Genomic DNA, 12,617 nt, shown 5'->3' with positions numbered 1-12,617 from the left:
TGGTAGTTTTTGTAATTTATAGGAATTTTGTCTATTTAGGTTACCTAGTTTACTAGCATAGAATTGTGCATAATGTTGCCTTATAATGCTTTCTACTTCTATAAGGTTGGTAGTTGATAGTAATGTCCCCACTTTTATTCTTGATTTTAATAATTTGAGTCTTACTATAGCTAAGACTATAACCAAAATTGTGGTGTTGTAATGCCATGCATAAAAATCATGATTTCAGTCGTATTATAAGCTTATTTAACTTTGATGTTCTCTCAGCCAGGCAATGAATGTTTAGTTGATATTTTGAAAAGGGAAGAGATTAATAGCACATGAGAATTACTGTTCAATTACAGATAATTAAATAGCTCTGAAAAAAGTCTTCATAATTCCACTCAATTAGAAAAAAATCAATTGATAAATTTGTTTTAAGAAGACAGGTGTTATACAGAGGAAAGGAGAGAAATAGAAAATCATGAACAGTAACCTCTAAAGTACACATTTTAAAACAAAAGTCAAGGTCCAAAGTGTATAGTATGCCACTTTTCATGTGAAAAAAACAAAACAAACAAAAACCAAAAAACAAAAAACCAAAAAAATCCACCAATTTGTATATGTCTGAAGAAAATATGGAAGAATATAAAAGGAGACACAGGACAAAGGATAATGAGGGAAGATGGGGACAGGTATCAGAATCAGCCCTTTCACACAATGTTTTTATCTTAAGATTTATGAACCATGCAAATTTCCTATTTTATTTTTTCAAAAAAAGTTTTATTGATGTTCTTATCTGTCACTGTTTCCTCTCCCATTTTAACAGTATTTATGAGCTTATGCTTTTTATTTTTAAAATTCCTTTGTTTTCATTTTTAGTGAGGTTCTATGGAGGAATAAGATAAGTTTATGTGTTCAGCCAACTATGTTAACTGAAAAAAATCTTCGTATTCTTTTAGGAAGAGTTAGGTATGTAACTTAATGAAGATTCCCCTTGTAATAAAACTCCATAAAAACAAATCCAAATATTTCAAAACAAATTCATCCCTTTTCGTAAACCAATTCTGATATTTCCAGAAGTTGTCTATAAACTTTCTTCTCAACCTATGTAAATAATAAACATTTTCTGCAACAAAAATAATTAAAAGTAGCTTGAATTCATAAGTAAGTTCACTAAAATAAGGTGACAGAGGAAAACCTGTATTTCTAAGTCTCTAAGACATAATTTCTAGAGATTCTTAGAGAACAAAAGGTTATCAATGGAGTATAGGGTGGTAAAACCTTAGTCTACCTTGGTTGTTAACTGTAGCCTTACTCAACAAATCACAAGTACAGATAAGCTTCAGAATAGCCCTGATAAAGATGAAACAGAAAGTGGGAAAGGGTAAGAAATCCCCTGGGCTTTCTCGTCAATTATTAAGCAAACTTTATTTTTGTGTGAATATTTGCCACCAATTACTAAGTTTTGTGTAGAATTTTTCATCAAATTAACCTGTCTACAAAGGAATGATACAACACTCCTTGAAGTGGGCACATGATTTTTGATTGGATCCATTCATCCTACTTCAATAATAGTTCTTGATTTTTATCTGTGGCTCTATATCTCTCTATGGTTATGACAGAAGTAGTCAACTTACACCTGATTCTAGGGTGAGACTATGACAAATTTGGCCAGACTGCATGGTCACATGTATAAATTCAGGTTCTTGGATGCAATATCACCAATCACCAAAATGTACAGACTAGTTGGGACTTCTGGAAAGAAAGACTTACCCTTTCTTTTTGAATTTGAATAGAAGATACCTTCACACCACATCTGAATGATATATCGAAGAGGAGCTCCAAAATGAAGGAGGGTAGAGTTGATGAAATTCTGATGACTTATTTGGCAGTAGCACTCCTAGTCTCCTCAACATAATGAATTTCTAAATCCTCTTTTTGGTTTAAGCCTTTTTGTGTTAAATTTTCCTTCACTTGTATCCAAAGAAGTAACTTTCTTATTTATCAATTATTCCAGAGAGACTATGTCAGTATATTTAGTTCTCAAGAGCTGAGATAATCGAGTAATATCTGGACACAGCATATAATTATCATGGGAAATAGTGTATAATTCATCAGAAACTATAACTAGGATCAGACTGAAGATTCCTATAATAAAAGCTAGAGAAATCAAAAAGAATCAGGGTAGCTTAGCAGAATCTAACAATGAAAGTTTTTTCTTTGGTACTCGTGATTGATCCGAGGGCCTTGTGTATGCTTAGCAAGCACTCTACCACTGAGCCACTCCACCTACCCTTTTTAATTTTTTAAATTTTAAGACAGGATCTTGCTAAGTTATGTAAGCTGACCTCGAACTTGTGATCTTTATGCCTCACTTACCAAGTAGCTGGGATTATAGGGCTGTGCCACTATACCTGGTACAACATTTTCTTTAAAAGTTGTATTAGGGCTGGGGAGATAGCTCAGTTGGTAGAGTGCTTGCCTCACAAGCATAAGGCCCTGGGTTCAATCTCTAGCACCGCAAAAACAAAAAACAAACAAACAAAAAAAACCAAAAAAGTTGTATTATACTTTTACTTTAATCTTATCAGCTGGCTTTAAGATGTTATAATAAAAAGTGGAATGAAACTCAACATTGTATTATTATAACAATATGCTGAGGGCATACTTTCTAGCATCATACATTACTTGCTATAAGGACTCAATTACTTGAAGCCTCAGAATCAGATAAACTGTTATTCAATACAACTGATTTATTCTCATATCATAAATCTGCACCTTATCAGAGTTTTCATAAGTGGCAATCAAAGAAAGGGCTCAGGGCCAAATTTGTGGTGGAACTTCTAACCCTAATATTCCCTTTTAACGCAGTACTTAAAATCTTTGAACACATAAATCTGCACATACATACCTCAATAACTGATTCAGCTTTATGCTCAAATCTCTATAAATCAATTAATGAGATAAATGTTCTGCCTGGTGTGTTGGTAAAGTAGCCACTATTTTCTGAATACAATTTAAAGTTCAGTTTTCTCTGGCAGCAATTAGTTGGACAGGTTAAGTTGCTAACTGGCAGTTAAAACAATGCTGAGCCCTTTCAGATTTGTACAACTTTGAAGTATTCCAAGTTTCTGAAGTTCAGAGAGTAAGATACAAACTTAACGCTAGGTTGCTCTCTTGTTTTTAACCTGTAAACTAACTTATTAGGCTGAAAAGGCTTTCTGATCCCTCTTCTCTTGCATATAGTAGGGGAAAAAATAAAACATCATCATCTTTATCTAGATACAACCACTCTCAAAATTTGATCCAGAAACTTGACCAATGTTAGAGTAGCAGGCATTGGAGAAACATGCAGAACAAGTGAACTGTTAATAGCTCTCACACCCTAGACAAAAGTATGCATTCTAGAGAAGATGTAGAACATATTCATCAAAGAACTCACATGGCTGTATTTTTGATAATTCTTCCTTGGTCCATTTTCTGCCCAATGCCATGCACAACAAACACAATGTGGGTAGTCTGTGATGGCTTGTCCTCTAATGTGGCTTCTTCTACATAACCTCTATGAAGTCTGGTCCCACTACTTGATGCTGCAGAAAAATTACGATTCTTAGTTTACCATTTTTTTTTTTTTTTTGAGAGAGCATTTTTACAGTGTTTAAAGAAGTAGTAATTACAATATAAAGAAAAAAATTTACTGGGTATACAGAGGAGGATACAGCATTTTTAAGATGATACATTGGGGGCTGAGGTTGTGGCTCAGTGGTAGAGCGCTTGTCTAGCACATGTGAGGCAGTGTGTTCGAACCTCAACACCATATAAAAAATAAATAAAGTTATTATATCCGTCTACAGCTACAAATATTTTTCTAAAAAGATGATATCTTGGTTGGCTGATATAAAGTAAACTAGACATGAGGCCAAAGCCAGAAACTATTAGGAAAAGAAAAGCAAGGACAAACTGAATACGTAAAAATTAAAAACTTCTTTACTAAAAAAATCCAGAATTAAGAGGGTAAATGGCAGACTGGGAAAATATAGGCAAAACATGACACATGGTAAGTTAACTCCCTGCATATTACGAGGACAGTCTGCTGTCATTCACAAAAGGACATCATTCACAAAGTAAAATGGTAAGGTAATTCTCAAAATAAATATAACTAATAAGCTTATGAAAAGATATTCTACCACATTTTAAAGAAATTTAATTAAAAAGGGTACAGTAAAATTTTATAAGACTTCAAAATTATTTTTTAAAATTCATTTTTTAATAGTACTCTCATCTCTTCCCCAGGTACCAATGTTTTCCTTTTAGTAAAAGTTCTTTCAAGAGCTGTCTTTCTCACTGCCTTCATTTCCTGACATTCCTCTTTAGAAGGTGGTCATTCTGGTTTCTGCCCTGTCATCAGTGACCCCCACTGTCACTAAATACAATGGAAAAATTTCAGTCTTCACTCCCCTTGACACTATACTTCAATTGCCATGTTTTATTTTCACTGCCTCAGGTTTGACTGTGTGCATTCAGAAGTATAAAATTCATTGATTAATCTTGTGAGATAAATCTAAAAATATGATTATTCACGATGAATGCACGTCAATTCAATAACCTTAAAATTTCATCTAACATGAAATTTAAAACCTACTTAAAACACTAAAAATACAATTTGAATTGTCTTCTTTGGATATAAGGGGGGAAAAAACACCCCAATTCCCCCAAATTTGACAAAGCATAGTAATATTTAACAATTACCTTTAGAAAATCCCAGCTTTTGGGTGACTGTTCTTGCAATTTTAGACGTGGTTGCATCACTATAAAGATACACTTCATCCATACTATGCCAGTCCACATGGTTTCGACTCAGTTTGAAACTATAAATAGCTGTTGCAGAAAGGGAAAATTAACTTGAAGGTCTGAAGAAAAACTTCATTTATATGAAAAATTATAATGCTACCATGATTTTAGCCTCTAATATGTACTTAAATAGCTGTTTTGATTATTAAAGAACTGAGCTCCCAGGTGATACGACTCTTAGGTCTAAGGGATATATACCTATTTTAAAGTCTTCAATAACACTGACATTGAAATGTTAAGTTTCAATTCTGCTGATTTTACTAAAAGTATCAAAAGATCTGTAAAAGTGTCAGTACAAGACAGAACAAGATATTGGGAATATAAGATACTTTTGGAATGGATATGAAAGCCAATTATCACTGGATATTGCTCATCACAGCAGAAACTCAAAGTTGAAAGATATTTAGTAAAAAAAAAATTAAAAAAATGTTCTTCAATTGATGTTCATCATTATGGTTATCACATTTCTATAAAAGGGTTATGCCTGGTGAAAAATCAGGTCTTAAAGGAAAGAAATCCAAACCTCTATACATCAGGATTTATAAACTCTGTGACTGGCAGGGAATGTGTCATGATAACTTTTGTATCCCTAGCACCAAATACAGTGTCCTAACATAGTGCCTAGAAACTGTTATGAATTCAGTAATATTTGTGGAAGCAATGAATTTGTTATGCTACAAATAGGGTTGTAGGATCAGTGGTAGTGCTTGTCGAACATGTGTAAGGCACTGGGTTCAATCCTCAGCACCACATAAAAATAAAGAAAATAAGGGTATTGTGTCCATCTACAACTAAAATATATGTATTTTAAAAATTAATAAAAAAAAATCAACTAATATTTTACTTACCTGCCAGGATATATTACTGACACTAAATCAAGATCAAGGTTCAATTAACCCAATAAATATTAATATCCTCAGTTCCAAAGAAAATTTACAAGGTCAGCTTTTTAAGTAATAGAACACCTCATAAATTAAAAAATTTGTGCAAGGGTTTAATAATTGTAAACCACATTTTTGACAAAAGTAGTTCTTAGCAACATGCTTAAAATATTGAATCTATAAGATTGAGATAGAGAACAGTGTTATGTCAGCAAAATTGTTCCTTTTAAAAAGCAGCTATACATTATACTAAAATAAAACATCTTAATACTGCTGCACATCTCATTACTAGACCATAGTTTACAAACGTTCATACACATGTATAATAAAGTAACACTAAGCAAAATAGAGTAATGCACATATTTAAAAAAATAAAACTAATAATTTCCATACTTTAAACACAACTGAATGCTATAAGCTGGGAATACAACTACACAGAGAAATAAAACTACAATTACTGTACCTTGGGAACGCTTTCTTTTAAGACCTGCCGCATCTGTACTCTCCTTATATCCTCTCCATTTGAACAGAGAAGGGAGGGAGAAGGGAGGGAGGTGGTGGACAACTAAGAAAGCAAAAACACTGAGCTTCAAAGTAAATTTAAATGAGGTTTGTCCTTTGGCCTTTTTGATCTAGTATTAACTTTAAAAAAGAGTTGTATTTGACAAACATTATTCTAAATGTTTTATTTATATACTTTCTAGTTAAAATTCAGTAAAGCAAAGCATTAGTTTAATGCTTATCAAATATATGCTCTACTTTTACTGAAAGAAACAAAGGTAAATGATATCTAAATTTATCAGTTACAATTATGTGATTATCATTTAATGTCTTTGCATAAATAGAATAAAAAATAGAACATGGCATGTTGAATGTTGATGAAATTTAGAAACTCTATCTTTATACTAAGGTTATTTACTCTCACCAAATTTGTGACTCTGAAACAGTCAATAGCTGATATACAAATCAAGAATTCAGTGAATGACATTTTACCTCTAACAGCTTGTCTAAGAAGACAGCAAAATATACATTTCATGTGATGCTTTCTATCACTGAAGTGCAGTGGCTCGAGGTCCCCCTCAAAAACAAATTTCTTTTCACAACTCTTCTTAAGATCTTAAAAGACTTTTAAAGCTGAATATTTTAAACAGAAAATCAAATCAGAAACTTTTAAAACTATCCCTTTTGGAAAAATTTGTTTAGAAATAAAAAAGAATATCATTAGTAAAAATGTATGCTGTGACATCTTGAAAGCATATAACAGAAAACATAGAGGAAAGCCAGGCACAGACTTAATATTTGGTAAATCAGTAGATAACCTTAAAGTCAACATGTTCCCTGTCAAACTTTGTTAGTTGTATATCCACAGATTTATGTTTTAAGTATGCAATTATTAAAAAGTCGGTTTGGAATTAATTTTACAAATTAGTTATTTGAGATTCAGGTCAATAAATAGAATATTTTTAATTTAGTTAAAATTTATGTTCTAATACATTTCATTATCATCCTCACTCCCTTTTTATATTAATTTGACATTCAAAGGTTAAATACTGCTCAAATAAGAAATTCTTATTGTGCAATTTAGAAATATAACAAATCTGTTGTATATACAGATGTATTATGCAAAGATTTGTGCAATGAAGGTATCTGGGAAATGTTTATGAGGCATTAATCACTATAACTATATACTTAATAACTATGCCTCTATTATATGGCTGAAAGCACTATAGACTAGGACTAAAAGCTGGGTTGCTGTCAGGATTATAAAAAGATTTCAATGTTACAGAGGTAGAATGTGACAACTGAAGCAATTTTCATCCCTGAAATGTTTCTTCTTTCATGTGCCTTTGGTCAGTTATTCAGGAGTAGATGTACCACTTAGCCCAGGAAACAGTTTTAAATTAGGAAATGCTGCTAACACACTAAAGTGGATCAAACTGACATAAACTCAAGAACTTATTATACAAAGAAACAAAAACTAGATTTTATAAATCTAGTAGTAAAACTAACATGAACCAAATACCATATTTATTAAGAGAATAAAGGTTTTCCTCTCTAAAATAGTATAACTTAAAAGAAAAATACCCCAACATATAGAAAGAGAGAAAAGTTTTTCACCCTCAAAACAGAAAAACATTGAAAACATTTTCATGAATTAAATAGACATGGTTTACCTTCTCAAATTTGTTTTCACTTGAACATCATTTGTTATATTTGTCACACATTTTGTAGCACAGAGTTTAATTTTTTTCAACCCAAAGCACAGAATTACAGGTACTATATCCTAAGTACAGTAGAAGAAAAAATGGTTTCACTATCAATCCAAACAGGGATAGAAAGTAATAATTAACTTGTCTTTCATTTAAAAAATGAAGTTTTAGGGTTGGGGATGTGGCTCAGTGGTAGAGCACTTTCCCAGAATGTATGAGGCCCTGGGTGTAACCCCTAGCACTGAAATAAATAAATAGATAAATAGATAGATAAATAAATAAATAAATGGTTTAGTTAGTAATTCTTATGTAGTATTAGCAAACATGCAGGAAATAAAAATGTTAATTTATTAAATGGTAATATTTAATAAATGTGGTCTTTCATATATAAGACTGTAGCCTTATATGACAATGAAAAAGATTTAAAATACTAGTGACATTTACAATAAATTTCCTTACTAAATCACCTCTTAAAGAAATTTTCTTCATCATATAATTCTGAAATCAGTAAGAATATCCAAAGGGGGTTGGCTGATGACATATTAATCCCTACAATAGAAAAAATGAAGAACTAAAAGTGGGCAACCTGGAAAACTACAACCCCTGGAAGGCAGCCTGAGCATCTCAAACCTGCTAATGATAGTGAGAAAACTCCTGGCAATCTTTCTTGGACCTCAGAGAAATTAAGTTAGATAAATTTATAAAAATTAAATAATAACTAAATGCTAGATGATAGAAATCTTAGTCACCAAAGAAAGAAAAGGAAAACTGGTTAGAAGGTTACTACATTCCTCCATTTTTTAAACTGGCTCCTGAAATGCTATTTTCACACTATGGGATATCCTTATTCAGCAAGTGATGGGAACACACATGTTCCCCTCCAAAATGCTAAATGCTGTAACCTCACAGAGCTGCCAGCACCTATGTGGTCATAGCACTTCAAATTAGCTGAAACTGTAAAAATCCCACCTTTTACTTTAAATTTATCTGTGACTTTCCTGTGACTCTTCACAGACAACATCTAGCCAGGTGTTGCGATCTTATCAAATCTGTCAACCTCTGCCTTTTAACTTGAGTATTAGCTCACTTATATTTATTGTAGTTATTGATGTGGGTGAATTTAGGTCAACTATTTTTTCCCTTGTCTCATCTATTTTTTGTTTCTCTATTCCTTTTTTCCTGGTTTATTTTGGCTTAGCTGAAGATTTTTAGTATTTTGTTTTAATTCCTCTACTGGCCTTTAAAAAATTCATTTTGGAAAAATTTTGGACTTAACAGAAAGTAGCAAAAATAGTACAGGGAGTTACCATATTTTCTTTACGCAGTTTCCCCTTATGTTAGCATCTTGTATGACTACAGTATATTTATCAAAACTAAGAAATTAACTGCCATAATACTATCAACTAATATATAGTCTTCATTCAGATTTCTCTATTCTACCAATACCTTTTTTGGTTCTAGGACCCAATCCAGGAAACCGTATTGCATTTTGTTGTCATGTCTCCTTAGTCTCCTCCTACCTGTAACAAATTTCTCAATCTTTCCTTATCTTTTATGACCTTGACAATTTTGAAGAATACTGTCTTTATTTTCTGAAATGGTCTTCAATCTGAGTTTGTTGATGTTTTCCCACTATTGAACTGCGGTTACACATTTTTTGAACAGAGTGGTGTGCAACACTAACTGTGTAGTTCGACTTATTTTTTACTTTTACTAATTATTGCATGTGCTTGGATAAATTGTAAATGAGTAAAAAAGTAATCTAGCACTAGTTTAAAGTATTTATCAAATTTCTTATTTGAAGAACTAATCTGATTTCTATACTTCATCTCAAGTGCAACTATGAACTTTCATTTGTTAGGCTGACAGATGTTTCCTAGGCTATGGGGTGGAGTAAAGAAAATCAATTTTCATTTTAGTTTTCAGGGGAAATCAAGTTTACTTTTCTTTATTTTACTTTGGGTAGTAGGGATTGAACCAGGGGAACTTTGCCACTGGGCTACATCCCCAGTCCTTTTTTTTTAAATTTTGAGATAATGTCTCTCTAAGTTGCGACGGTTCCAATTAGGTTATGCTGAAGCTGGTCTCAAACTTGTGATCCTCCTGCTTCACCCTCCTGGGGTTATAGGTATAACCATTGTGCCGGGCTGAGAACTAAGTTTAGATTTAAGTATTTAAATCACAAAAACGGATTAATGTTTTGTAGGTTATTTTTATTTGGATGCTAGAAAGCGTTATACCAAACTTTCATCAATCTCTTTAATTCCATGTTCATTTTGAGACTAGTAGGAATATTAATAAGGAGAAAAATATTCAACACATCTAATTCACTTGTGGCAACAGCTATCCCAACCAGATAAGGCCAGGAAAAAGAGAGTTATTATTATTATTTTTTAATATCTAAAGGCAAGAATTCTGTTTTAGTTTCTTTGAAATTTCCTAGAGCACTTAGTAAGAGTCCTTGAATATAGTATAATTAAATGTTTTCATTTATTAAATGGTATTTTCCAGAACGCCTTAAATAACTCCACTGCACTGTAATCATTACTTCTCATTATTCCAAATCTCTTTTCAGAATGTTTAATATTCATTGTCTACTGTGTCATCTTGTACTTTCTCTTTTGTAACTATCCTTACATGTTGGCATTCTCTTCTCTAAAAGGCTGAAAAGTATTTGAGTATAGAAACCTTGTCTATTTCTTTCCAAAGGTGTCCAACACAATACTACTGACATAAGGAAACATTCAAAATCTCCTGACAACATGAAGAGTCAAGGCTGTACTGACTATACACAAGAAAATTGGGAAGTTTATTTCCTCTAATGGCTAATGAAATTTCAAAAGCTTAGAGGTAAGAGCAAAATAATGAAAAGATTATATTTTTTATTTTTGTATACAGGATTAAAGTTTGAGGTATCTTCCCAGTGATGGTATCTTTTTGGATGGTTAATGTTCTTTCCTTATGACTAGCTTTAATTTTCAAATGTACTACAAAATTTCCCATAATCTTTGAAGTCAAATGTCACATCTTAATATATATATATATAAATGTATGTTTAATATAATATTGAATAACAAAAGGATGGAAATTATGATAGTAGTATAATTATTCTGAATTGAATTTGTAATCTATAATAACAAAGCATGCTGAATCTTTACCTATGAGTCATGGCGTGTTCAAAAAAAATTTGTTTTCTTTTAATGAACCTCAAAGAATCATTATTTTTGACAGATTGCAATGCAAAAATGCTTTATCAGTTTAACCATATTGTTTATTATTAATTAGAATTTTACCACTCAATGTATATCCTTAAAGAGAACAAAAAATATTACTATAATATCCTACACTGATACATTAGAACATACTCAAAGACATACTAAAAAATCTATTTACACAAATAAATAATGTTCTACAGACATTTAAATCTGGGCACTTTTGAGGAAAACTGAAGAATCCTGCTACATTTAACATCTAGGCAGGGAAAAGTAAACGGATATATGAAAGTTTAACTAGAATTGTAAATAAGATTCCAAATAAGTGAACCAGATGTAGAGATGAAACAGAGCTGATGATTAACCTCCCCAGGTTGTAACAGCAAATGGAAAAAAAAAGAATGTTTTGAACACAGTATGAGAAAGGAGATTTTACAGACTCATCCTTTTCTGCCTCCAAGCTCTCAGACTTGTTTAATGCTCTAAGAGTAAGGAATCTGGGTGTTTAAACAGGGTTTGTTAAGGTGAATTGACATTTTATAGGTAGAAGACTTATGGAGACATAGGGGAAAAATTTTCTAAAAACTCAGAATTCTCCAAAGGTAATGAAATTATTTTATAATTAAACGGGTCCTTCATTCAGATACTATGAAGTAGATTTGAGATTTTTCTGGTAGTAGTGATAAGAGGTTACAAAATATTCCAGCCACTAACATAAAACCAGGGACACATAAAACTTATTTGTGTAAATATTTTTCTTGGAGCAAGAGTAAGATTATTTCTACAGCGATCTGTAGGAATGCACCTATGGTTCTTATACTGAACTGCATTGTACATATTGATATATAAAACCATCGCCTTGAATTTTTCAGAGAAATAAGGTCATTTGATTCTACGGATAAGAAAATAAGAAAATGAATTTCAAATTCCTAGAATATATCTTCACATAACATACAACTATTATATAAATTCTATAGATTTAACTGTCAATTTATTCAGAAGTCACAACTTTTCTCAGTTATAAAGACTTTTACCCAAGTAGATACAAAAGATTTTAATTTGATATAAGCTAAACCATATAATTTACATGCTCATGGCCAATGTGTGTTCAGAGAAAGATAAAAGAATAAAGAGAAGAAAAGAGAAAAAAGAGTTTACTAGTGATAAGAAAAAAATTCTCAACCAACAGAAAGCTTATTGTTTTGCCACTGGTTGTCCTAAGAACAATTATTTCCAACCATGTATTTTGTTTTTTCAAGCTGTACTCTGTGAATTCCCTGATCAATATTAAATTTTCCTGCATAAAATGTTTTTTGAGTAGAAGGAAAAAACCTCTTACTTTGATTTTTTTCCCTCAATTCAACAAGGTTCAGTAGGGCTTGCCAAGAAACCTCCCAAATAAAGGCAAGCAAGGATGAAGAAATGCTTTAAGATAAAAAAAATTAGAGATATTTATACATTCTAATCTACCTGTACATTTG

General features: G+C 31.8%; 1 protein-coding gene across 11 annotated transcripts in view; it reads right to left on the bottom strand.

Moving 5' to 3' along the window:
* The window catches only part of DDHD1 (DDHD domain containing 1), an 87,991-nt gene that overhangs the window by 39,900 nt on the left and 35,474 nt on the right, over window positions 1-12,617 (bottom strand). For 4 of the 11 annotated variants that reach the window (XM_079120930.1, XM_079120934.1, XM_079120933.1 and 1 more), the window contains 3 exons: window positions 6,178-6,279; window positions 4,732-4,860; window positions 3,425-3,572 (listed from right to left, as the gene is read on the bottom strand). In XM_079120930.1, coding sequence (XP_078977056.1) covers window positions 3,425-3,572; window positions 4,732-4,860; window positions 6,178-6,279 — 379 coding nt within the window. Of the gene's footprint in view, window positions 1-3,424; window positions 3,573-4,731; window positions 4,861-6,177; window positions 6,793-7,888; window positions 12,612-12,617 lie in introns of those variants that run through there. The other 7 variants (XM_079120935.1, XM_079120937.1, XM_079120936.1 and 4 more) reach the window with 4 other exon arrangements.

The sequence above is a fragment of the Sciurus vulgaris genome, assembly GCF_902686455.1.
Source record: "Sciurus vulgaris genome assembly, chromosome: 2".
Classification (NCBI taxonomy): domain Eukaryota; kingdom Metazoa; phylum Chordata; class Mammalia; order Rodentia; family Sciuridae; genus Sciurus; species Sciurus vulgaris.
This window is presented reverse-complemented; position numbering and strand designations above follow the sequence as displayed.